The 24,900-nt window shown below is 43.0% G+C and overlaps 1 protein-coding gene across 1 annotated transcript in view; it reads left to right on the top strand.

The window, feature by feature from the left end:
* Positions 1 to 18,875: 18,875 nt before the first annotated feature.
* Positions 18,876 to 24,900, top strand: part of IREB2 (iron responsive element binding protein 2) — a 50,633-nt gene continuing 44,608 nt past the window's right edge. Inside the window, exons 1-2 of the mRNA XM_082617887.1 lie at positions 18,876 to 19,001; positions 21,096 to 21,185. Of these exons, the coding sequence (XP_082474013.1) occupies positions 18,983 to 19,001; positions 21,096 to 21,185 (109 nt within the window). The 5' untranslated portion in view covers positions 18,876 to 18,982. The remainder of the gene's footprint in view (positions 19,002 to 21,095; positions 21,186 to 24,900) is intronic.

The raw sequence follows: 24,900 nt of genomic DNA, 5'->3' as shown, positions 1-24,900 counted from the left end.
TCCTCAGAATGCTCCCAGGGCAAGGAGTAAATGTCCACTGCTTTGTTTTGTGCTGTTTTTCCTGTCCTTTGCCATCTCTTTGTGAAGCGTTTCCACGTCACCCCAGGCAGAAGTGGCTCACACATACAGCCCTTCCCAGCTGGACTGTGTTTCTTTGGGGTCAAGTTCTCGGTCTCTATATAATCTATAATATTTATTCAACATAGGCAACCAAGAAGTATTACGAATAAATACATCTGGGGGCTTCCCTGGTGGCGCAGTGGTTGAGAGTCCGCCTGCCGATGCAGGGGACACGGGTTCGTGCCCCGGTCCGGGAGGGTCCCACATGCCGCGGAGCGTCTGGGCCCGTGAGCCATGGCCGCTGAGCCTGCGCATCCGGAGCCTGTGCTCTGCAATGGGAGAGGCCACAACAGTGAGAGGCCCGCGTACCGCAAAATACATACATACATACATACATACATACATACATACATTTGGCACCAGAGGCAGTTAATTTATTTTACCAAATTCTTTGGCCTTCATACATAACCAAAATGAGGGGAAAACTGCCTCTTTTCTCTTCATTTTTGACTCAGTGAGAGTGCCACAGCAGTGAGTGAGTGGATTGGGCTTTTAAAATCACTAACAAAGCTTTTAAGGAGCCCATGAACTTGTAAATAACAGCTACAGAAGGTTTTAATTAGAATGATGTGAAAAAAAGTCACTTGACCTCTAGGTGCCCTTCTTTAAAAAGTGGGATAATGAGAGTGGCCACCTGCCTAGCTCACTGGAGGCGCTAGTTCATTAATGAGACCAGTGGTAGCAAGGTGCTCGGAGCACTTCGGAGGAAAGAAGGCGGAAAAAGCTCTCCAGATACTAACTGTTACAATGATGGTTTTAGCCCAAAGTCCTATTATATCTAGACTCCCTCTGGTGACCAATTTAGCATACTGTATATAATACATTCTGAATTAATTAGTTTCTACAGCCTCTTGGTAGACTGGGAGTTGCCAAATGACAGTGGTTATGCCTTTGCTGAGCCACCATGAATATATTCTCTTGGTGGTTAGCCCTGCCATCTTTTTCATGCCGGGCCATCTCTCTGCCTTTGCTTTGGTGCTTTGCTCTCCTCGACAGTTTTCCATTTGAAAGCCAGGCTTTTCAGTGCTGCTGTGCAGTTTGGGGAGCATCATTGTCACCATCCTTAGATCTCTGGACATGGACACAGGAACTGATTCGTTCTGTTTGATGCCAGAAAGCAAAACTGGCACAGGTGAGACAGAGAAGCACAGGTTTCAGCCCAACATAGAAAACGTTTTCATAGCCACACTTGCATATTCAATGGGCATCTCGTAGTCAGTACCCTGTCCCCAGAGACAGAGCCTGTTTGACAAGGGTTCTTGGTTTGTAGACATCCAAATGTGCTCCAGTGAGTTTTAACAGAAAAGAGTTTATACAGGTGGACTGTGCTTAATGTCGACTCCCTTCTGCCTTCATGTGTGCCTTCCTCTAATGGCAAGGCCGGAAAGCTAGTCTGTGTTTCCCAGGCTGGCAGATGGGCTGGCACAGAAGGTAGAGGTGAGGAGGAAGCCACAATTCTACTGGGTCTACTGATTTTTTTCGGTGGCCCTTGCGGAAATTCCAATGTCCAATCACTAGCTTTATGAGTACTGGGAAGTGGAGCACAGGGCATTCACTGGTGTCGACTAACAGGCACAGTGGGACTCTGTGGTGGAGCTGCAGCGGTGGTTGTGGTTTCTGATCATGGTGGCGTCCTGACTGTGACAGTTTGATAACCATAGAGGTTTCTGGACTGTGGCAGCATCCGTGTGGTGCTGGAACCAGTGGCGTCCTGATCACAGACGAGGTAGCAGCTCTCTTGGCCCCTCTGAGAGTCATTCACGCGACTTCAGCCTAGAGTCGTGTCTACAGCTCTGCCATCAACTCTAAGCCCTTTCATACCCTGTAGTGAATCATTTTCTGCTTAAATGAACTAGAATGGACTCTGTCCTCTGTTACAGAGCCCTAGCTGATACAAAAAGATACATAGAGCCTAACAAATCACTGGGACTCTGTCTAACGTGAGTTTACGGGAACAATTCACAAAACTACACTGCAGATCTGAGCTACCAAGGGAGCTGTTATTATGTGACAATCAGGACTGTCCTCACCTGCTCACCCCAGAATCATGCCAAGTCTACCCCGTCCTGTGCCAGCAAAACAGATGTCCATGCTCCACCTCCTTCTCCACATAATTCAGTTCTGAAACAGTCTCACACGGATGCATTTGACCAGCAGAATATGAATCACAACCAGATCCTGACCTGCAGAGGAGCCTTGGAAATGTAGTCATTAGTGGTTTAGCCTCTACAGTTCAGAAAGGAGTCATGTGAGCCAGTCCACAGTATGTACTACAGAATCACTGACTTTTAGGGCTGGGAGAGATCTTAGACAGGAGGATAGTTCAGCCTTCAGAGACAGATGAACTTGGGTTGTCCAAGTTAGAGTCAAAATTACAGCTGGCTAGAGACAAAATCCATGAGTATGAACATCTGGCCCTGTCTACCTGCTCCACTTTCTCCCTCTGAAACTCTGACGGGTTCCGGAAGGAATTCCTGCATTTGTTGGGAGTCTAGACCATATATACCCAGTGTCCAGGGATCCACATTATTTTCCAAAAGGAAATACTATGGGATTTGGAAGACTTCTTTCCTCTGAGTTAGGCTAAACTGGTTTCAAATCCTGATTGTTACACGTTGTCAGTGTGGCCTTAGACAAGTCACTTACCCTCTCCGAGGTTCAGTTTCCTCTTGAGCAAAGTGGGCAATTGTAATGTCTGTTTAAATGGGTTTTTGCAAAGCGTGAAATGTCAAAAGCACCTGACATACAGTAAGTGCTCAATAAATATTAGTCCTGTGATTCCCAAATCTTTGGTATTCAGTCAACATGTAGTTATATTTTTATGCAACGTGAAGATATTTCCTAAAAGATCAATAGAATTTAGAATTCTCAGAATTTGCCATGGAAACTTAACCCTTCAATTACTGCATAAGCCTGCAAACATCTCCAGGCCCATTCTTATGTTGGCAATTTTTCAGGCAAATGCCCCAGTGTAGGCTATATCTAAGATGAGAGTTACTGGGAAAGTTTAGTGCCTTCCATAAATTTGGCATTTATTCATTATGAAGCAGAAGGGAGGCCCATTAGGACCTGTTGCAGGAGCACACACTGACTGAGAACTGTTCCTAAGATGTATGACTTGGGGCTGATCCAAAGGAAGCCTTCAACTTAGTGCAGTTTAATGCTTCCCATGGTAAACACAGGCACTCCCAGTCCTGACTTCTTTCTTATTCTTTCCAGGGACAACTGGTGAGGCTCAGAGGAAAGAGTTGTGCCCCAGGAATCACTGGAAAGCTGGATCTCACCTCCCCTTTTCTCTCTCTCTCTGGGCCTCAGTTGCTTCATCTAACAAAAAGGGCTAGGGCTAGAGGGACTTCCCTGGTGGTCCGGTGGATAAGAGTCTGTGCTTCCACTGCAGGGGCCACGGATTCAATCCCTGGTCAGGAACTAAGGTCCCGCATGCCTCTCCCCCCACAAAAAAAAAGATGGCTAGAAGACTGTTATATCCTCGTGCCAGCCCCAACCACCCTCCCAGTGCTCAGATCTGTGATTCCAAGGCTTAATGGTGGGCTCACCCGCTAGATGGGAAGCATCCTGGGACTCAGGAGATAGTATACAAAGGCAAAGGTCTCTACCTATGCAGAGCAGCTATTTGTTCAAACAGTCTTAATTCCTAATGATCTCATGAACTATACATATTGGACTCATAGCTCATACAGGGCTAGGTCCTAAAGTCAGGACTTAAAGATCCTCTTTAGTCAAAATTACCCTTGAAAATCCCCAAGATTGTATCTGCATTGCATGACAATATCATCTTTCAATAAGATCAGTACAGCCAGTTTTTCCTCTAGTTTGGGATAATTGAACACCAAATATAGTAGTAGGCTTGTGTCTGGGGACTGTGTTGTATGAAAATAGAAAATGGTCAATGCTATAGACACATCCAGTGCTGGGAGATAGATGCTCACATTATGAAAGTTTGAGTTCCACTGAGGGGAGAGATGCAGGGGCTGGGCAGGCAAAGCGAGTCCAGAGGAAGGACAGGAATGGTCCTTGACACCAGGAGCAGGGGGAATGTGTAGGGTGGGACTCCAAAAGGTCAAAGGCCAGCAGGATGGGGGAGGGGCTTCAGAGATCAGGCCAAAGTGACGCAGTGATGCTGAAGGGGTCCTCAGCAACCCTGCCAAGCGCCCTCCAACCCAACCACCCTTCTGCTCAGCACTGCTTGGTCTTAAAGGGCCCTTCCCCTAGGTCTGCAAAGAGATCTTCAGAAAAGGCTCAGATAATTATGTCATCTATGTTGAGAGAGAAGTGAACCTACTGAGATGTGGAAGATTGGGAAGACTTCGGGGAGCACAAGGGTGCTGGGTGGGTCTGCATAGCCGGGGAGGATGGGGGCAGCATTCTGGCATGGGAGACAAGTGGGAGGCGGGGCAAAAATAGCAAAAGCAGAAATGCTGAGGTGGGGACGCTCAGGACCTGTTAGATGGCCAGGTGAGCCGGGAAGGTGAGACATTAACAGGAATGGAAACAGGTGTCCTGAGCCAGGTACCAGAGGGCTCAAATATCAGGCTAGAGACTTTGGCCTTTGGCCTTTGTGTAGAGACTAGGGGTTTTGAGGAAAATTACTGTAATCAAAGTTGGTTCTCCTGGAAACCCAGCTGGTCAGTGGGGTGCAGGTGGATGCCAGTTAGGAGGTCATACAGGAACCCAGGCTAGAGATAATCCAGGTCCCATATGGGTTAGTGGTGAGAGCATGGAAAGGGGGAAGGTAGGAGAAGGATGCAGCATGCTCTGAGCTCAGGTACCTGGGAGCCAAACTTTAGTTCCTTCCATGTAACACTATGTTGATCCCCTACAGTTCTTTCTGAATGTCTGGACCAAGTCACCCCATTTCCAGAGACAAAGCTTCTTGCTTTAGAAACACACAAAAGTATTCTGGGTCCTAAAACTAAGAGAGAGTGTGAGCTTTTGTGACCTCTGACCCAGGACTGAGAAGTCTTCCCTAGAGCTATGGGGCTCTCTGCTGCATGGATTTGAGGAGTCTCAGCTTGTCTGGCTTCTGCTTGTAAACAATTTCCCACCATCATTGCTGCTGACACCATAGACATACTCTCAACTGGGAAAAACCTTTCCAATTTGAAACTTTAAGTGCTCAGTTAACTAAGGTCACAGAGACGGATCTGACCAGAGATCAGTAGAGGTCCCTGCCTCTGATGTTCTCCACTCTGCGTTCAGAAAAACGAATTAAATACTCTCTGAGTTTGCGTATGGGGTGCATTGACTCATGTATCCACTCAACAAATATGAATTGAACACCTACCATGTGCCAATTCTAGGCACTGGGGATACAAGAGTGAATGAAACAATCAAGTCCCTGTCCTCATGGAGTCCACATTCTAGTAGGGGTTAGACAACAAACAGTGAGTTAAATGTACAGCATGTGAGATCATGATAAGTGCTACAGAGAGGAATAAAGCAGAATAATAAGCATAAGGAATGCTGGGATTTGCCATTTGTGTTGGGTGGTCGGGATGGGCCTCAATGAGCAGGTCACATTGGAGCAGGGACCCAGAGAAAGTGAAGGGCAAGTCACATGGGTGTCTGGGAGGAGTGTTCCAGGCAGAGAGACCTGCCAGTGCAGAGGCCTGGAGAATGGATTGTGCTGGGTGCTCAAGGAATAGCAAAGAGGCCAGTGAGGCTAATGTAGAGTAAGGGGGGGGAGGGGTAGGAGGTGAGGTCAAGGAGGGGGCAGATCGCAGAGGGCCTTGGAGGTCACGGTAAGGACTTTGGCTTTTTCTCCAAGTGAGATGAGAGCCGGTGTGGACTTCTGAGCAGAGGATGACAAGAGCTGGCTCCCATCTGGACAGACTCCCTCTGGCTGTTGTTTTGAGACCAGTCAGGAGGCCACTACGATAATCTGGTGGTAATTCAGATCAGGGTGATCTTATCAGTGGGGGAAGAGCAGACGTCTGTAGGAGCAAGGCCCAGGGCACCTGAAATTTGAGGAGGAAAGGTCAGATTTTAACATTATGAGCTTTAGATGAACAGCCCCCAAACAAGTGCTTGCCCTCAAGCCTGACCCTTCTAGTCCAGCCCTGGGCTCTGAAGGCTATTCTGAGAGAAGAGTTGCTGCAGTGTTTTGAGTGGGGACAAACTTTTTCTTTTTTTTAATTAATTAATTTATTTTTTGCTGCCTTGGGTCTTCGTTGCAGTGCGTGGGCTCTAGGCAAACGGGCTTCAGTAGTTGGGGCACATGGGCTTAGTAGTTGTGGCTTGCAGGCTCTAGAGCACAGGCTCAGTAGTTGTGGTGCATGGGTTTAGTTGCTCTGCGGCATGTGGGATCTTCCCGGACCAGGGCTCGAACCCGTGTGCCCTGCGTTGGCAGGCGGATTCTTAACCGCTGTGCCACCAGGGAAGCTCAGGGACAAACTCTTTTAGAATAGATATCAAGCCTAGCAGGATGGCTGCTTTGAAAGGGCCATTTGGGTGTCCTAAGTGTAAAAAAGAAAATCAGTTTTCATTGCCACGTTAGAGGACACAATTGGGAACTTCATTCCCTGATTGCTCCCTCAGCGTTTCATTCACCACTGGTGCCAAGGACATTCAGTCCTTAATGTCGCTGTCATTCAAAGGGACAGTGCCTCATGCTGCTGCCCCCCAGAGGCTACTAGCCTAATTGCAGCCCAGGCTGTACCTCCCAAACTTCACCGTGTTTTCTGAGCACAAACCATGGGCTCCACGTGCAGAGCAGCATGGCAGAGCCCTCAGAGAACTGAGACCAGAAGGGTGACTCTAAGATGCCCAACCCCGGGGCATCTGGCCTGCATTCCCATAAGGGATGTGGGACTGGGGGCCCAGAATCTGGTTTCCCATTCCTGCTTGGCTCTCATCTCACTGGATAACTCACTGTGGAACTCAAGCAAGACCCATGCTCAAAGAGCAAGCCCTTAAACTGGACAGTTTCTCATTTTCCCTTCCTGCTCTGACATTTTAAAAGTGCTTATGGAATCTATACATTAAATGGAGTATGGTCTCCATATCATCCCCAATTCCTTTGAGATTCTTGCACCCTTCATCTCTCTCTCCCCAAACATCCCTCCTGGCACCCAAGGAAACCTGGGAAACCACACTGCAAGGCTCCTTCTGGGCCTGCCTTTCCTGACTGTGCCCCAAGATTTTTGGAGTTTTTTTCTTCTTTTGCTCATCAAAACTGACCACTCCTAGTTCCATCAACTAACTAAAGAGAGCTAATGAGGGATTATATTTTTCCACATCTCTGGAACCTCGGTTTTTAAATCTGTACAACACAGCTAATAATAATATTTATCTTCAGGGTTATTATGAGGATTCAAATTCTTTATGCAAACTGTCTGGCAGAGTGTCTGAGGTATTCGATATATGGCAGACATTAGTCTAGAATGGACTCAGCTTAGACATCATCTTCTCTAAGAAATCTTCTTTGATTCCACCAAGTGGGGTTAAATGTTTGTCATCTGTGCTTCAAAGACTATGGAAATAATTCATTGAGTACTGAATATATGTCCACAACAGACTAGACACCTTTGGTCGGCAGAATAATCCCCTCTATCCCCCACTCCCAAGATGTCCACATCCTAATCCCTGGAACCTGTGGGTATGTTACATTACATGGCAAGAGGGAATTAAGGCTGCAGATGGAATTAAGTTTGTTAATCAGCTGACTTTAAGATGGAGAGATTATCCTGGATTATCCAGTTGGCCCAATATAATCACAAATCTCCTTAAAAAGTGAAAGAGGGAGGTAGGAGAGTCAGAGGAAGAGATGTGATGACAGAAGCAGAGGTCTGAGTGAGACCATGGCTGGCATTGAAGATGAAAGGGAGCCCAGAGCCAAGGAATGACAGCAGCCTCTAGAAACCAGAAAAGGTAAGAAAATGGATTCTCCCCTAGAGCTTCCAGCAGGAATACAGCCCTGCTGACTCCTTGATTTTAACCCAGTGAGACCCGTTTCAGACTTCTGGTCTCCAGAACTATAAGATAATAAAACTGTGTTGTTTTAAGCCACTAAATTTGTGGTAATTTGTTACAGCCACTGTTAGGAACTAATACAACCCCTCACATACATCTATTGGTACAGTTATCCAAGTCACCATTGTTATTGTTCCCACTTTACAATTAAAAAACCTGCAGCTCAGAGAAGTAATTTGTCGAAGACTGCACAGCTAATAAATAGCTATCAGATCTTTCAACGCAAGTTACAAAAAACAAACAAATAAAACACAAATTGGCTCAACCTATCTGGGGGTGGGGTGGGTATTGGCTCAACCTGTCAGGGGGTGGGTATTGGCTCATATAACTGAAAAAAAATTCCAGAGGAGGTACTTGTGGAGACCAGGCAAGGCTTGATCCACAAGCTGGAAGGAAGACACCAAAAATCCAGTATTTCTCTATCTCTTGTGTCTGTTTTCCAGAATCTTGGCTTCATTCTCAGGTTCCACACAGTGGACCCCATGGCTCCAGGCTCACCACTGTGGTGGCAAAAATGGCTACAGCAATTCCAGATGTCACAACCTCACTCCCCACTTCTAGAGGAAAAAAGAAACCTTCCCTTTTTCAGACGGCCCAGCAAAACTCCTGTAGTGATTTGTTGCTTCTAATTATGTTAAACCCCAATTCCTGGGCTAAATACTGGGCCCCATGGTGGACCTGTGAATGAGGGGTGGGGAAGGGTTGAATTGCCTGAAAGGAGATCAGAGTCCTTTGGGCAGGAGAAACAGGCAATTGATATCAAATGTCCACAGTGCTGGCTAGGAAAGGTCCACCACAAAGTTTCTGAGTTCAAACACTACTGCTTCCCAGTAAAGTCATTTTCTGACTCTTTGGACACATGGTCATTGTCTGTTTATCTTTCAGTGAGACTAAGGGACAAGCCTGGAGCCATCCTAATCTCCTCTGTGTTCCCAGCCCCTAGCCCATGGCCTAGCTGAGATCGATCATCAGAGAAATGTTTTTTGGTCACTGGGGCTGCTTTCTCCAAGGAAGTGAGCCATTCAGGAAGTGCTACCTTCCTCTGATTCTGTGTGAAGCTGTGATGGTGCCCAAGCAAGCTAAATGTTTCTGAGAAAATGTAAGTACTCCAATGGATATAAGCAGTGGCTTGGATTTAAGCCAGTTTGAGTTGGATGTTTCTTTTACTTGCAGCTCTAAAAACATCCTAACAGATACAAATGCCTTATGGGGTGGGTGTTGTGAGGATTTAAATGAGATAATGCATGTAAAGTACTTAAACACGTTTAACAGGTGTTAGCTATTATTATTTTTATTACCACTTATAATGACATTATTAATGAGTTCCTCAAGGGCAGGTTGAATACTGCCCATTCTGGAATGTAGTAAATAATATTTAAGTAATGGTTGAAACAAATTGAAGTATCCAGGGCACCACTTTACAAGGGTTAAGTTTCCATCAATTGAATTTTTAAATGCAGGTTATATTTGCAAATTCACTAAGATAACTTGCTATTTACAGAATTTTCCTGTAGAAAATTATTTTTCAATGATAAGTCATTTCATAATTCAAATCATTTATGTTTAATTCACCTGTTGTACAAATTTGGAAATTCTTATATGCATGATCAGGTTTCTTCCATTCATTCAGTAGTTTACTCATCCATTCATTTACTCAGCAACTTTTTGGAGCAACTGTCATATGCCAAGCCCTGTGCTAGGACATAGGGAGATAGAGTTAAAACTTGGCCCCTGTGTTCAGGGAGTTCACAGCCTAATGAATGAGCAGACAATAAACCAAGAATTACAGCAATGTGGCTAGGAGAGTAAGAAAGAGGAAGCCCAGGGCAGAGGTGGTGGGAAGTGGGTGAAAGCAGTGAAAGCTTCATAAAGAGGAGCCTCTACTGTTCCTGAAGGACAACTAGAAGTTAGCTGGTGAATGTGCAAAGGCTTGAGGTAACATAAAGCTTATTTTCCGGGAAATCCAAGTATTGACAGCATTGGTTCTGTATGGGTACAGCTTATGTAAGAATGACGCTTGTATCAAGAGGTAAGACGGAGAATAGGCGAGGATGAAGTCCAAAGGGCCTCAAATGCTGTGCAGGGAAGTTCAGATTTTATCTTGAAGACAATGGGGAGAACTTTGAGGGATTTTAAGCAAACATGATCAGATTCGTGTTTCAGAAAGACTATCTTGGTGGTGATAAAAAGGGTGATTGGAGCTGTGGCAAGAGGGTGGAGGAGGCATGCCTGAAGCAGTTAGGGGGAGACCAGTTAGGAAATGACTGTTAGGTGAAACCATGTAAAATCATGATTTTTTTTTTAGAAAATGGTCAAATGTCATCAATTCCATACGGTTCAACCTAATACAGTGGTCCAGGTAAGAAATGATCAGAGCCCCAATGAAGGCAGAGGCAGAGGAGATGAAACCAAGAGACATTTAGGAAGTCTAATTTGATAGGATACCATGATTTCTTTGGTAAGAGGGACAAAGGAAAGGGCATTTGTCCTAAACTGGAAATATACAATCACAGACTATATAAAATAATTCTTGAACCTAGAAGAACACTTACTTCAATTAGTTTTACAGCTGAGGGCTGATAAATTCATTCATTTGGATACAACAACACAGTGTGTTTGGGGCTGAGTTGAGTCTGAAACCCAGGTCTCCTGACTATTCCACTATTCTAGCTTCACTGCACCTTGGATATTCCAAGAAGATATTCGTGTTAGTTTCCTGGGGCTACCATAACAAAAATACAACTAACTGGATGGCTTAAACAACAGAAATTTATTGTCTCACAGTTTTGGAGGCTGGAAATCTGAAAACAAGGTGTTGATAGGGTTGGTTCCTTCAGAGTGCTGTGGGGGAGATTCTGTTCCAGGCCTTTCTCCTTAGTTTGTAGGCACATCACCCTGATCTCTGCCTTCATGTTCACATGGCATTCTCCCTTTGTTTGTGTGTGTGTGTGTGTGTGTGTGTGTACCCATCTCTTCACATGGCTGCCTCCACTTTGTATATCCATGTCCCTGTTTTCTCTTATAAGGACACCAGTCCTTAGTGTCCCCACAGGAGACACAGTCATAAGGACTCAGTCATAAGACCCACCCGACTCCAGTATGACATCATCTTAACTAATTACATCTTCAACTACCCTATTTCCAAATAAGGTCACATTCTGAGGTACTGGGGGTTAGGACTTCAACATATGAATTTGCAGGGGGGCACAATTCAACTCATAACACTACTTCTGAAAGTCCTATGTCATGTTACTGGTGGTAATTCTGTCTTTTCCCTTGGAAAAGGAAATACAGATCTGAGGAATAAGAGTCTTTTCTTTTTCCTTTATATCTTATCACAATGCCAAGGATAGTGTTCTACCCTGCAAGTCTGTGTTGACATACCTGCTGGCAAGAGACAGGGATTTCAGTGAGTTTGTGGTCTACTCGTATTGGCGGAAAGAAAAAACTCTTAACTGCATTCCATTTGACTATATGGGCAGAACATGTGGTTACCTGCTTTGGGTGTACAATGGTTCCCTTTGATTTCATATGCCAAGGGCAGGCAGCCAACTGCTCTTACTTTACCTGTGATCAGGCTCAGCAGTGGCTTCCAAAGGGAGCTGAGGAATGGCAGGTGTTCCTATTCATCATGATGTTGGTTTTTTAAGACATGGCCTTTGTTTTGGAACTATCAATAATTAAATAGGCTTTCTCTGGGTAGAATTAAAATGTAGGTTAGAAGGACACTCAGGGCTTAGCTATTGAGAAGCCTTACTGAGAAGATTTAGAAGAGTGTGGGAGTCTCCACCCCACCACTCACAGTAACTGAGACCATGTTTAACCACAAAGCTGTGGATGGGTAAAAACATGGGCTCTAGAGTCCACAGACTTGGGCTTGAAACTCTGCCCTGATTTTACATTAAGAGTTGGCTTAGTTACCAAAAAGGGAACTAAGTAAAATCAGGTGCCTCCTGATATGATGCACTGAAAAGGACACAACATTGCTTATATAGTGCCCCCGCCAAAAGCGCATAATCTAAATTTAATCATAGAGAAACAACTGGGCAAGCCCAAATTAAAGGACATGCTGCAAAACAATAGGTATTCTTCAAAAATGTCAATGTCATAAAAGAAAATGAAAGGCAGGGACCTCCCTGGTGGTCCAGTGGGTAAGACTCCGCACTCCCAATGCAGGGGGCCCGGGTCTGATCCCTGTTCAGGGAACTAGATCCCGAATACCACAATTAAGACCCAGTGCAGCCAAATAAATAAATAAATATTAAAAAAAGAAAAGAAAATGAAAGGTAGAGGAACTGTTCCAGATTATAGGAGATTAAAGAGACATGACATCTAATGGAATACTTGATCTCGAATTAGATTCTGGATTGGGGGAAAACGTTCCTTGAAAGAGCAATATTGGGAAAATTGGCAAAATTTGAATATGAATTATAAATTAGATAATAGTATTGTAGCAATGTTAAGTTTCCTGAATTTGATCATCATACTGTGGTTATGTAAGAGATGTTCCTTGTTTTGGAGAGATACATGACGTATTTAGGGTTGAAGGGTTGTAATTTCTGTAATTTACTCTTAAGTGGTTCAGGAAGAAAACTAGAATAAAAAATAATGAGGATTGGTAATTATACTTAAAAATACTGTATTGATATTTGAAAGTCACTAAGAGAGTAAATCTTAAAAGTTCTCACTACCAGAAAAAAAGGTAACTGTGTGAGGTGATGGATGTGTTAACTAACTTTATCATAGTAGTCATTTTACAACATATATGTATTATGAAATCATCACGTTGTGCACCTTAAACTTACACAGTGTTGTATGTGAATTGTACATCAATTAAGCTGAAAAATAAATAAATACCCCCCCAAATAATGAGGATCTTATTTATGTAATATGTAAATAGAGAGAGAGAGAGAGAGAGAGAGAGAAAGCAAATGTGGCAAAGGGTTAACATTAAATAAATCTAGGTGGAGTATATTAGAAAATTTATTATAATTTTCTCACAATTTTTCTCTATCCTTGAATTTTTCCAAAATAAAAAGTTTAATTAAAAAAGAAGAGATGAACCAGACTGGATATTGTCCAAGACATTGAACTAAAAAGGTGCAAAAGTATTACTGGAGTGTTAAAAATCTAACTAGAAATGTAACTTGAAAAAAATGTATTGTGAAAACTTCTCTTTGGAGAATACGAATGTGATTGGGAAAAAATGCTTATACAACTCACTTGTGGTTGAGAGATGAAGTTCCTAAGGGCAAAGCGAAGGATTCGTGGACAGTTACTGTCATTTTTGGCTTTTTAGGGAAGGTCCTGCTTCTCTACCATTCCCCTGTGAAGTTCTCAGTCTCTCTTCTAAATAAAAATGAATTACATATTTTTTTAATGTTTAAAAGAGAACCAAATTACCAGCCTCTCTTTTTAATCTGGTTCTGCCAGCTGTACAACCTTGAACAAGTCACTTCATCCATTCAACAAATGTTTATTTAGTACCCACTCTGTGCCAGGTACTGTTTAGATGTTGGAGAATTGGCAAGGAATAACATAGATATGGCACCTGCCCTCATGGAGTTTACAGAACTTTATATATGTGACAGATACTAGGGGTTGCCAACATTACAGGAATTTCCTTTTCTTCCTTGCTAATAAAACTCCAATTTTGCAGAAAGCAATGTGTGAGGGGGAAAGCCATGTGTGCTACAGATTGGGAGAAAATACTTGCAAACCCCATATCTGACGAAGGACTAGTATCTAGAATGTATAAGGAACTCTCAAAAGTAATGAAAGGAAGAAAGAGAGAAAGAGAGAGGAAGGAAGGAAGGAAGGAGAAGGAAGGAAGAAAGAAAGAAAGAGAAAGAGAAAGAAATAAAGAGAGAAGGAAAGGAGAGAAAGAAAGAGAAAGAGAGAGAGAAAGAAAGAAAGAGGGAAAGAAGGAGAAAAAGAAAGGAGAGAAAGAAAGAAAGGAAGGAAGGAAGGGAGAAAGAAAGAAGAAAGAAAGGAAGGAAGGAAGGAAGGAAGAAAGGAAGGGAGAAAGAAAGAAAGAAATCACTCCAATTAGAAAATAGGCAAAAACATAACACGTTTTAGCAAAGTGGATATAGAGATGGCAAATAACCACACGAAAAGGTGTTCAATCGCATTAGTCATTAGCAAACTGGAAATTAAAACCACAATAAGATATCACTTCATCCTTATCAGAATGGCTAACATAAAAAATAGTGACATCACCAAATGCTGGTAAGGATGTGGAAAAACTGGATCAATGGACCACTCATATCTTGCTAGTGGGAATGTAAAATGGCGCAGTCACTTTGGAACAGTTTGGTAGTTTCTTTAAGCACTAAATATGCAACTACCATACAACTCAACAACTGTACTCTTGGGCATTTATTACAGAGAAGTAAACATTTATATTTACCCAAAACCTTGTACATGAATGTTCAAAGCAGCTTTATTCATATTAGCCCCAAACTTAAGTCAACCCAAATGTTTTTCAGTGATGGCTGAACAAACTGTGGTACAACCATATCATGGAATACATCCAGCAATAAAAATGAACCACCCAGTAATACAACAACCTGGATAGATCCCCAGGGAATGATGCTGTGTGAAAAAAAGCCAATCCCAAAAACATTATATACAGTGTGATTCCATTTGTATAACATTCTTGAAATGACAAATTATAGAAATGGAGAACAGATTGGTGGTTACCACGGGCTAGGGGATGATGGAGTATAACCTAGAAGAAATGTGGATGTGGTTATAAAAGGGCAACATGTGGGATCTTTGGAAATGTTCTGTGTCTTCACTGTGGTGGTGGTCACAGAAATCGACACATGTGATAAGATCACATAGAATTAAATACACACATGTTCCCAACAAAAGAGTGCTTGTAAAACTGCTGAAATCTGTTTAAGAACTGGGGAAGACTGGGTGAAGTGTTGTATGGAATCTCCATTACTCCTTTTTTTAAAAAATTTATTTTTATTTTATTTATTTTTGGCTGCGCTGCACGCAGGCTTTCTCTAGTTGTGGCAAGCAGGGGCTACTCTTGGTTGCTGTATGCAGGCTTCTCATTGTGGTGGCTTCTCTTGTTGCAGAGCACAGGCTCTAGAGTGCAGGCTCAGCAGTTGTGGCACATGGGCTCAGCAGTTGTGGCACACGGGCTTAGTTGTTCCACGGCATGCGGTATCTTCCTGGACCAGGGCTCGAACCCATGTCCCCTGCATTGGCAGGCGGATTCTTAACCACTGAGCCACCAGGGAAGCCCTGGAAAGCCCTCCATTACTTCTTATAACTGCGTGTAAATCTACAATTATCACAAAATAAAAAGTGTTTTAAATGGGTGACTTAAATCTCAGTAAAGCTGTTAAAAAACACACACACAACAGAAAACAGGAGGGTGTTTTTGATTGTCACCATGGGAGGGAAGCACTTTTAGAATTTAATGGATGTGAGATTCCCATATTCCATAGGACAGAATTTTACAACAAAGAATCAACCTCCCCCATGAAACATGCTGCCAGATATTCAGGTAGATAACACACACACAAACAGAAGAACAGTAACAACATATATGTTTATACTTATCTGAACATAGAACTTAATCCCATTTACAAATAAATGTAAAAGTAATTTGTGTATTATTTTAACACACTCTGAATTTTCCAGGAATGTTAATATTGTGTAAAAAGAGAAAAAGTTATTTTGTTTTTCTTGGAACTTTGCCAAGAATTATTCCTCATTCCAGAAAATCAACAGTGACAATGCTTCCAATAATATTTGAGTCACCAGTACATTTCATTAGCCTCCATTTAAACTGGTCATTCATGATATATATATATATATATATATATATATATATATATACACACATATGTAATTTATTATATAAATGCATTTATTATATACATGCATTCATTATATATATATATATATATATATTATTTATTTATTTATTTATTTATTTATTTATTTATTTTTGCCACATGGCATGCAGGATCTTAGTTCCCTGACCAGGGATCAAACCCATGCCCCCTGCAGTGGAAGTGCAGAGTCGTAACCACTGAACCACTAGGGTAGTCCCATGATATATATTTTTGAATGATATATGTATTTAGTCCTTATTTTGAAATGTCAAATATAAAGTGTTGACTATATTTGGTTAAATATTATCTTATGTTCTGTAAAATCATTATAAGTAGATGCAAGCATCTGATTACATCATGTTGTGTAATGTAGATGTGCCTGTGTACCTCCATATTGTAATCCATATTATTTTCTAATAAATTACTTTTAAAACTTTTAAAATACTATTAAAGTACTTTTAATACTTTCTCATAAATTTCTAAAAAATTACTTTTATTTCTCCTTTATATTACAGTTAGGGCATTATATAGATTATTTGTAATATGTGTAATATTACACATTACATTACACATATTTGTAATATATGTAAGTTATATTATCTATGAGTTTCATGCCAGGATGAGTAAAGGAGACATTACAAAATATGTGTCTTGAAAAGAGGGTGTTGAGTTTGATAGAGTGGAGAACTACTAGTCTAATTTCTTGTCAATGAGAGGTCTGTGGAGGATCTTCAGGAAAATATTTTCTTCTCTGATAAAAAAAAGAGAGGGGCTCCGCACCACTTTCCCTCCCTCTTTTGGAAGTTCTAGGACACATAATGCTTCTGTATGATGCAGTCATCTTGCAACCAGGAGGCAACAAGTCTGAGAAACAAAAATTAAAATGCTGAGAAGTGCGGGGCCAAAATATGGAATGAGGCTGGGTATTTGATGGTGTCACAGATCTGTTGCACTAATCCTAGAACTGCCAACTGTGGATAATTATAGGTCTGCATTGTTTAACCCACTGTTAGTCGGGTATTCTCTTGCACGCAGCTAAAAGTATCTAACCAAGATATGGAGAATACAGTAAGTGGGCAATTACAATCAAGTATAATAAAGTGCTCTAATTGAAATAGAGGAAGATAGGGAAGCATTTCTTCACGTTCCCAACCCAAACTGGGGGTTGGGGGGTTGTCAGTGAGTATTTCCTGTAGGAAACACCTGGTCTAAGGCCTGAAGAATGAGTAGGGGGTTAGCAGGACAGGGCACAGGAGAGTGTTCCATATAGAGAGAACAGCAAGTGAAATACTACAGAGTGACAGAGCAATGATTCTGCCAGAAAGTAGGTTTCCTGAAAAAGGTATAAACAATAGGTATGAGATACCAGATCAAATCCTGACTCAGTCACTTGGTAACTGTAAGTTACTTAGCCTCTCTGAGTTTCAGTTTCATCATCATGAAAATGACAGTTATGGTAGTTCTCATGTCCTAGGGTCTTTCTGAGAAGATTGTCACAATCATCTAGACAGGAAATGTTCAAATCTAGACCTGGGTGGTTATAAAGGTGCATAAGTAGAGGAAACATATTGGGGTTTGCTTCGACAAGGCTTGCTGAGTCAGTATTTAAAGGGAGAGGGTACAGGATCAAGGATGATGTGTCGGTTTCCAGCATGGGTAACTGAGTGGTTGATGTGCCACTCACTGTTACAAGCAATACAAAAGGAGTAGTGGATTTTAAGGGGGGAAATTACGGAGTTCCGTTTTGCAGATTTTGAATCTGGGGTGCCTGTGGGATGTGGAGGCATCCAGTAGGTACTAGAATATACACCTCTGAGCTTAGGAGATGTGTTTGGGTTGCAGGTAGACAGGGAAGCAACAGCATATAACTAATAACTGAAACCAAAGGAGAAGGTGGGACGTGCCAGGACAAGTGGTGAGAGGTGGTGTAAGGTCAGAGCCCTGAGGTATATGTAATACCCAGGACATTTAATGGCTGGGCAGAGGAAGTGGGGCCTGCAGAGGAAACTGAGACGGAGCACCCTTAAGGATAGGAAGAAAAAACAAGCAGTAGCGTTTTAGATCACGAAAGCTGATAGAAGAATATTTCTCAACAAGGGGAGAGATCAAGTAGAGTAAGGGTTTAGAAACGTGATATTAACAAGTGGAGTTATGGCTGACCTTGACCAGAGGCGTTTCTAGGGGGTGGAAGGCAGATTGGAGAGAGATAAGGAGTGGGAGGGGAAGGTCGAACACTAGCAGCTCCTTCTGCAAAGTTGGCTGCCAACGGGAGATAAGACGGTAGAGAAGAACGTAGGGACTTGAGGAGCGGACGTGGAGGAGGGATGGAGGCTTAAGCATGATTAACTGCCACTGGGAAGGAGCCAGTAGGAAGGGAGAGACTGAAGCTACAGGAATGTAAGGAAAATTCATTCAACAATTGGTTGAGCGCTTCCTACGTGCCAGATCAGTTCTCCCATACTCTCCAGAGAACACGCGTGTAGGCTACACATATGACAGGTTTAACCTAAGGCTTTATCTTCAGGGGAAAGAGGTTCTCAAGCTGTTTTTCATAGGAGTTCCAATTCTGCCCCTCTGCCCACCCCCCCACATCACCGGATACTCCGAAGGAGCCCCAACACTGCTGGATCTCACAACCTCAACTGGACACTTGAAGCCACAACTAACGGATCTCTAAGAGGGCCAAACTAGTGACGCCAACGCCACAGCCTCCCCGGCGTTTCGCCCCAGCTCGCGAGAACAGAAGCGATTACGCAAGGAATCGTTTTCTGACTGGCTCCGCCCCTTCTCTTTCTTTGTTTCCAAGCCGGAGGATCTCGCGAGAGTTTGGCGGCAAATCCCGCGAGCTGAGACCTGGGGCCGGTTCTGCGGCTCTCGCGGTGTTTGCGCGAGACTGCTCCTTTCCTGCTTCCCTTGCCGGTCCGGCTGCTTTCCTCCCCCTCTTCCCCGCCCGACCTCCCCCTCCTTCCCCCGCGGGCCCCCTCCCCGCAGGGATAATATGGTCTCCGGCGATGGACGCCCCAAGTGCAGGTTAGTTTCAGTTCACCGACTGGATCTGGCAGCTGGAGACGCGTGCTGCCCCGGCTCCGAGTTCTTTGCTTCTCTCTCCTGGAGTTGCTCGGCCGGCGCCGGGGCCCTCCGGGCTCAGGTTGTGCTCCCTTGGGGCCTGCCTGCTGGGCCGCACTCTGTGCGCCCAGGCCTCGAGGGCCCGGCCTCGCCGCCCTCGTCCCTCAGCGTGACCCCCATCAGGGCCGTCCGCTCCGCCGCTGGCCTTGACCCGTGCCGGCCTTGGCCCGTTGGCCACTTCTGGCTGCCAGCGGCTTCCCGGTACTTCTCAGTAGCACTAGGGTCGAGGAAAGGCCCACCATCTTCTCCCCGCCCCCCATTTGTAAGCGATGAGGGTGGGGGCTAGTGTCTCCTTGGTGGCGTTTCACGCAGCTAGTTGTTTATTCCGCTGTCCATCCTCGAGCCCCTCCCTCTATCTTTGCCTCTAGAAGCGGAGTGGGGGGTGGTCAAGGCCGAACACTGGTCAGCCAGTTCTCGGACCATTTATTGCAGCGCTGGCTCTCCTCCCCCCATCCACCTCCCTCGCTTAACCCTCAATAAAAAAGGAAAAACATTATATATTCTCAAAAAGTGAACAGTGCTTATCGCTTCTCATTTCGGACCAAGGTCCTAGCAATGTTGGGGGTCCTGCCCACCTACTGCAGTGAATCTGCACAAAAGATCTGAAGATTCTTTAACCTCAAGGCTGCCTCCCCGCCACTTCCCCCAAGAACCTTAGGAGCTGGGGCACATTCAGATAAGTCCCCTGGGTCTTTGACTTGGTAGTTAAGCTTCAATTCGTACAAAACCAGAAAGACGTGTGTTTTAGGGAGTATCTGCTAATTTACCCAGATATTTTGTTGTTCACCTTTACCTTTAGTCTTAAAGCCTGTGAAGGTCTTACCTGATAAGTTGTTTGTTTTGGTTTGGTTTTGATTTTATTCCTGTTGTTGAATGCTGTGTAAAAGTCCATCTTTTGGTTATTTTTTTAAAAATCAGTTCTTCTAACAATTGTGGCGTTGTCCTGTCTGTATTTATGCAATTTTCAGGACATGTCTTCACAAAACATGCCTATTCATCCTTTAAATCATTCTTATTGTCCCTTTCTAGGTATTCTTTATTATCACATTTTCAGGAGTTAATTATTTTACCAGTTTTTATTTGACAAGGGTCATGGCTTAGAGTTTTACTGTCCAATACAGTGGACACCAGCCATATGTGACTATTTAAATTTTAATCAATTAAATAAAATTAAGAACTCTGTTCCTCAGTCGCTGTAACCACATTTCTTTTTTTTTTAATTTATTTATTTTAATTTATTTATTTTTGGCTGTGTTGGGTCTTCGTTTCTGTGCGAGGGCTTTCTCTAGTTGTGGCAAGTGGGGGCCACTCTTCATCGCGGTGTGTGGGCCTCTCACTGTCATGGCCTCTCTTCTGCGGAGCACAGGCTCCAGACATGCAGGCTCAGTAGTTGTGGCTCACGGGCCCAGTTGCCCCGTGGCATGTGGGATCTTCACAGACCAGGTCTCGAACCCGTGTCCCCTTCATTGGCAGGCAGATTATCAACCACTGCGCCACCAGGGAAGCCCTGTAACCACATTTCAAGTGCTCAATGGCCACGGCCACCTGTAGAAAATATAGGTAATATAGCGCAAATATAGAAAATTTGCGCCATTACAGAAAATTCTTTTGGACAGAGCTGGTTTCTAGGTATTTTCACTTTGAATAAGGTAATTTGTAGCAGTGTTTAATGAAAGTATAATTTTTTTTCAGTTTTTATTAGACAAGAGTCATGGCTTAGAGTTTTACTGTCCAATACAGTGGACACTAGCCACATGTGACTATTTAAATTTCAATTAATTAAATAAAATTAAAAACTCTGTTGCTCAGTCGCTGCAACCACATTTCAAGTGCTCAGTGGCCACGGCTACCTATAGAAAATATAGGTAATATAGCACAAATATAGAAAATTTGAGCCATTACAGAAAATTCTTTTGGACAAAGCTGGTTTCTAGGTATTTTCACTTTGAATAAGGTAATTTGTAGCAGTGTTTAATGAAAGTATAATTTTTTTTTCAGGATATGCCTTTGAGTACCTTATTGAAACATTAAATGACAGTTCACATAAGAAGTTCTTCAATGTTCCTAGACTTGGAGGCACCAAGTATGGTAATGTTGCTTAAATTTTCTTGGATTTGTTTAGTTTCTAATAATAAAAATGCATTTGTCGAGCTGAGTTGAAGAAATTTTAAATTTATTCCCACCATGTCGTAGCAGGTACACCTACACATATGTCTAACATTTTAAAAGCTTCTTGGGCTAGCTTTTGTTTGAGGAGGATGTAAGCCCATACCATAGCTTCTCATTTTAAAATCTAAGTTAGTTTAGTAGTGATTTTTACCCCCAAGAAATTACTAATACAATTTTAAAAACAACAGAAAGCTGCCAGATGATATTCTAGAGCTATTAAATGTATATTTTAATTTTCCGAGTGAACAGTGTCACTATCCTTTGAATAGGAATCATCAGCAGGGCCCACTGATTTGAGTTGTTGACCAGGGCATGGTTTGCCCTGGCTTGTGCCCTGACACTCTTGGCAGACCTTTGCAGGCGCCTGACCGGGATCAAACCTTTCACTGAGGTTTTAGAAGAGTGAACTTGGCGGAACCCCAGAGTATTGGATGGAAGTCTTTACTTTATTGACAACTAAGTAATTTTCTCAACCAGGCCGGTGAAGGGAAGACCTGTTTGGAAGAGTGATTTAGATTATTCTTTTCTGACTTTTCAGTGAAAAGAAAAATTAAATGCCAAATCTGTTGCAGTTTTGGAGGGAGCTTTCCCTAACCTTGGTTTTTGTTTTGTTTTTTCCTTCTTCTTGTGTTACTTAAGAAGATTGCTTTTGTGAATTTCTGTAGATTTTGGTGGGTTTAAACGTTCTAGACTAGCAATATTTTCTTGTACATTCTGAGAATATTTGGATACTTTAGAGTATATTTTGGAGAAGATCCCTATCCTAGAATTAGGTTGCCATTTAAAAATAAACAGTTCACCAAAATCCTTTACCTTGCATGTTTAGTTGCTGTGATTTGTATTGAGAGGTTGGTCTTTTCTTAGTGCCATGTGTCTTTCATTCACATTTATTTTATTTCTTCACTGATGATGAGTTTGTATTACTTTTGAAAAGGGAACAGCTAAGTTGATTATATACAAGAAAGATCTTTTATTTCCCTTCTCTCAAATATCTAGTGATTCTGGCCTGGAAGTTTCTTAACCCACATTTTATAGCTTAGTAAAGTAAAAGAACATATATGAGGATGTTAATTTGAGTATAAGTTCTTTTTATGGGTAATTTTTGGAAATGTGCCTACTTGAAGAAAGCCTGTATTTCCCAAATGCAGGAAATCAGTAGGAAACTATCAAAACAACTGTAAAATGCATTGAAAGAGTGATTAATAAAGTAAGAGCTATATTATCTCTGGAAAATAAGCTGTCACAGGCATCTGTACATAACTGAGTTCCAGAGTACCAGGGTTTTTATAACCATGATAAATGTAATAAGAGAATGCCTGTAAATACAAATGCCTTTAAAACAGAAATTTGGTTTTTATTTCTGTGGGGTTAAAACATTGTTTTTAATAGAATGGTTTTATGAGAGGTTTACTAAGTAGCTACCTAAATAATTTCTTAGTAATTACTTAGTAGGGAATAAAATTTGGAAGAAGAATTGACTTTGAAAGAAAGGAGCAACTTGAGTAGAAAAACAAAAAGTCCTTGCTGCATTTTTTTTTTTTTTTTTTTTTTTTGGTGGTACGCGGGCCTCTCACCGTTGTGGCCTCTCCCGTTGCGGAGCACAGGCTCCGGATGCACAGGCTCAGCGGCCATGGCTCACGGGCCCAGCCGCTCCATGGCATGTGGGATCTTCCTGGACCGGGGCACGAACCCGTGTCCCCTGCATTGGCAGGCGGACTCTCAACCACTGCGCCACCAGGGAAGCCCCTTGCTGCATTTTTGGAGGGACCAGATTGAATGGCCTCCCAGACATGTGCTTAGGAGACATTGCTTTGGTAATCACCAGGGTTCTAGACCACTGCCCTCTCTGCTTCCCACATTCGGATGCCTACCAGGCTGAGAATCACAGTTGTAGTGAGTAACTTAATGAAGGGCAAGTGTTCTAGCTCTCTTATATGTTGGGGAGGAAAGATAGTTGAGAACACTCTTCTAAGCTCCCTGCTAACTGTATCAGGAATGCCTGCAGCTGCAAGGAACCAAAAACCTACTGTACAGTGACTCTAACAAATAGGGGTTTATTTTTCTCATCTAACAAGAAGTCTGGATGTGGACATACTGGGACTGTATAGCACCAGCATCAGCAAGGACCTAGACTTCTCACTTTTTTCTGTCTGCTTTCATTTTGGGGGTTGCAAATAGCTGATGTACCTGCATTAGGTCCATGTTTTAGGCAGCTGGAAGAGCAAAACAGAAAGAAAAGCCCACCCCAGGAGCTTTTGCCTGTATCTCCTTGGCCAAAATGTCGTCTCCACTCTTGGCTTTAAAGGCTGAAAGATGGTGTATTTAGCTTTCTGGATTTTGCAGTAGAGAAAGACAAGGGAGAAGTGGTTGAAGTGGTTGGGAGTGGGCAGTGAGTGAACTAACCTAGACAATCTGCCTCACTAACAGTACCTTCCCTTATTAAGTCTGTCTTTAGATAGAGGACAACACAAATTACTTGATTTCTCCTTTTTTATTGCCATTTTATCTTTTCGCTTCCCAAGTTTATATTCAAGGTATCTTTTTTTTTTTTTTAATTAGTTAATACCAGCTGTTTCCTTAGTCAGTAGTTCTCAAACTTCACTGTGCATCAATATCAGCTGGAGGCTTGCTGGGCCCCATCTCTGGAGTTCTGATCTGGGGTAGAGACTGAAAATTTGGATTTCTAACAAGTTGCCAGGTGATAACTGATGCTGCTGGCCTGGGGCCATATTTTGAGAGCCACTTAGTTTTTTTTTTTTTTTTTGGCTGCGTTGGGTCTTCGTTGCTGCACAGGGGCTACTCTTTGTTATGGTCTGCGGGCTTCTCATTGTGGTGGCTTCTCTTGCTGCGGAACACGGGCTCTAGGCGCTCAGGCTTCAGTAGTTGTGGCATGTGAGCTCAGTAGTTGTGGCTTGCGGGCTCTAGAATGCAGGCTCAGTAGTTGTGGCGCCTGGGCTTAGTTGCTCCGTGACATGTGGGATCTTCCCAGACCAGGGCTCAAACCCGTGTCCCCTGCATTGGCAGGTGGATTCTTAACCACTGCGCCACCAGGGAAGTCCTATACTCAAAGTATCTTTATGGAAGTGGGCATATTGTACACGTTGACCACGTTTTAAACTTTCATAATTTCACTAGTGACAAAATGCCTTTTTAATGATCTGGAGCTGCCTGTCTGGCACTCCAGTGCATTGACTACAACCTTAGAGATTTTGAGTGACTCTCTTAAAGTAGATCTCTGAATTTGAAAATATACCTGGTTCCAAGGAAGAGAGAAATCACTGTTGCCTGGAATAGTCAGAGACTGCTTTCTGAAGGAAGGAGGACTTGAATTGATGTTAAACAGAGGAATCACAGAGGCCAGTCAACACTTGGGGAATTAGAATGACCAGCAAGCATAGTGGAAAATGAGTAAGGGGGAAGACAGTGAAGAGACTGGCCTGGCTCTAGTGAAACATATTTTAGAGAGTAGCTGTTATTGGGCAAGAGGGCCTTCAGCCTGGTGTAAAGCCTCAGGCCCCCTTCTTTATCTCAGGTTATCTCATTCATCTTTCTTTTTTCCTTCCTAACTGCTTGCTTTTTAACCATGGTACTGCTTAGTCCTGTAGTAGAGCCAGGACTTGGTTTTCCAAATCCT

The sequence above is a fragment of the Mesoplodon mirus genome, assembly GCF_964341445.2.
Source record: "Mesoplodon mirus genome assembly, chromosome: 4".
Taxonomy (NCBI): domain Eukaryota; kingdom Metazoa; phylum Chordata; class Mammalia; order Artiodactyla; family Ziphiidae; genus Mesoplodon; species Mesoplodon mirus.
This window is presented reverse-complemented; position numbering and strand designations above follow the sequence as displayed.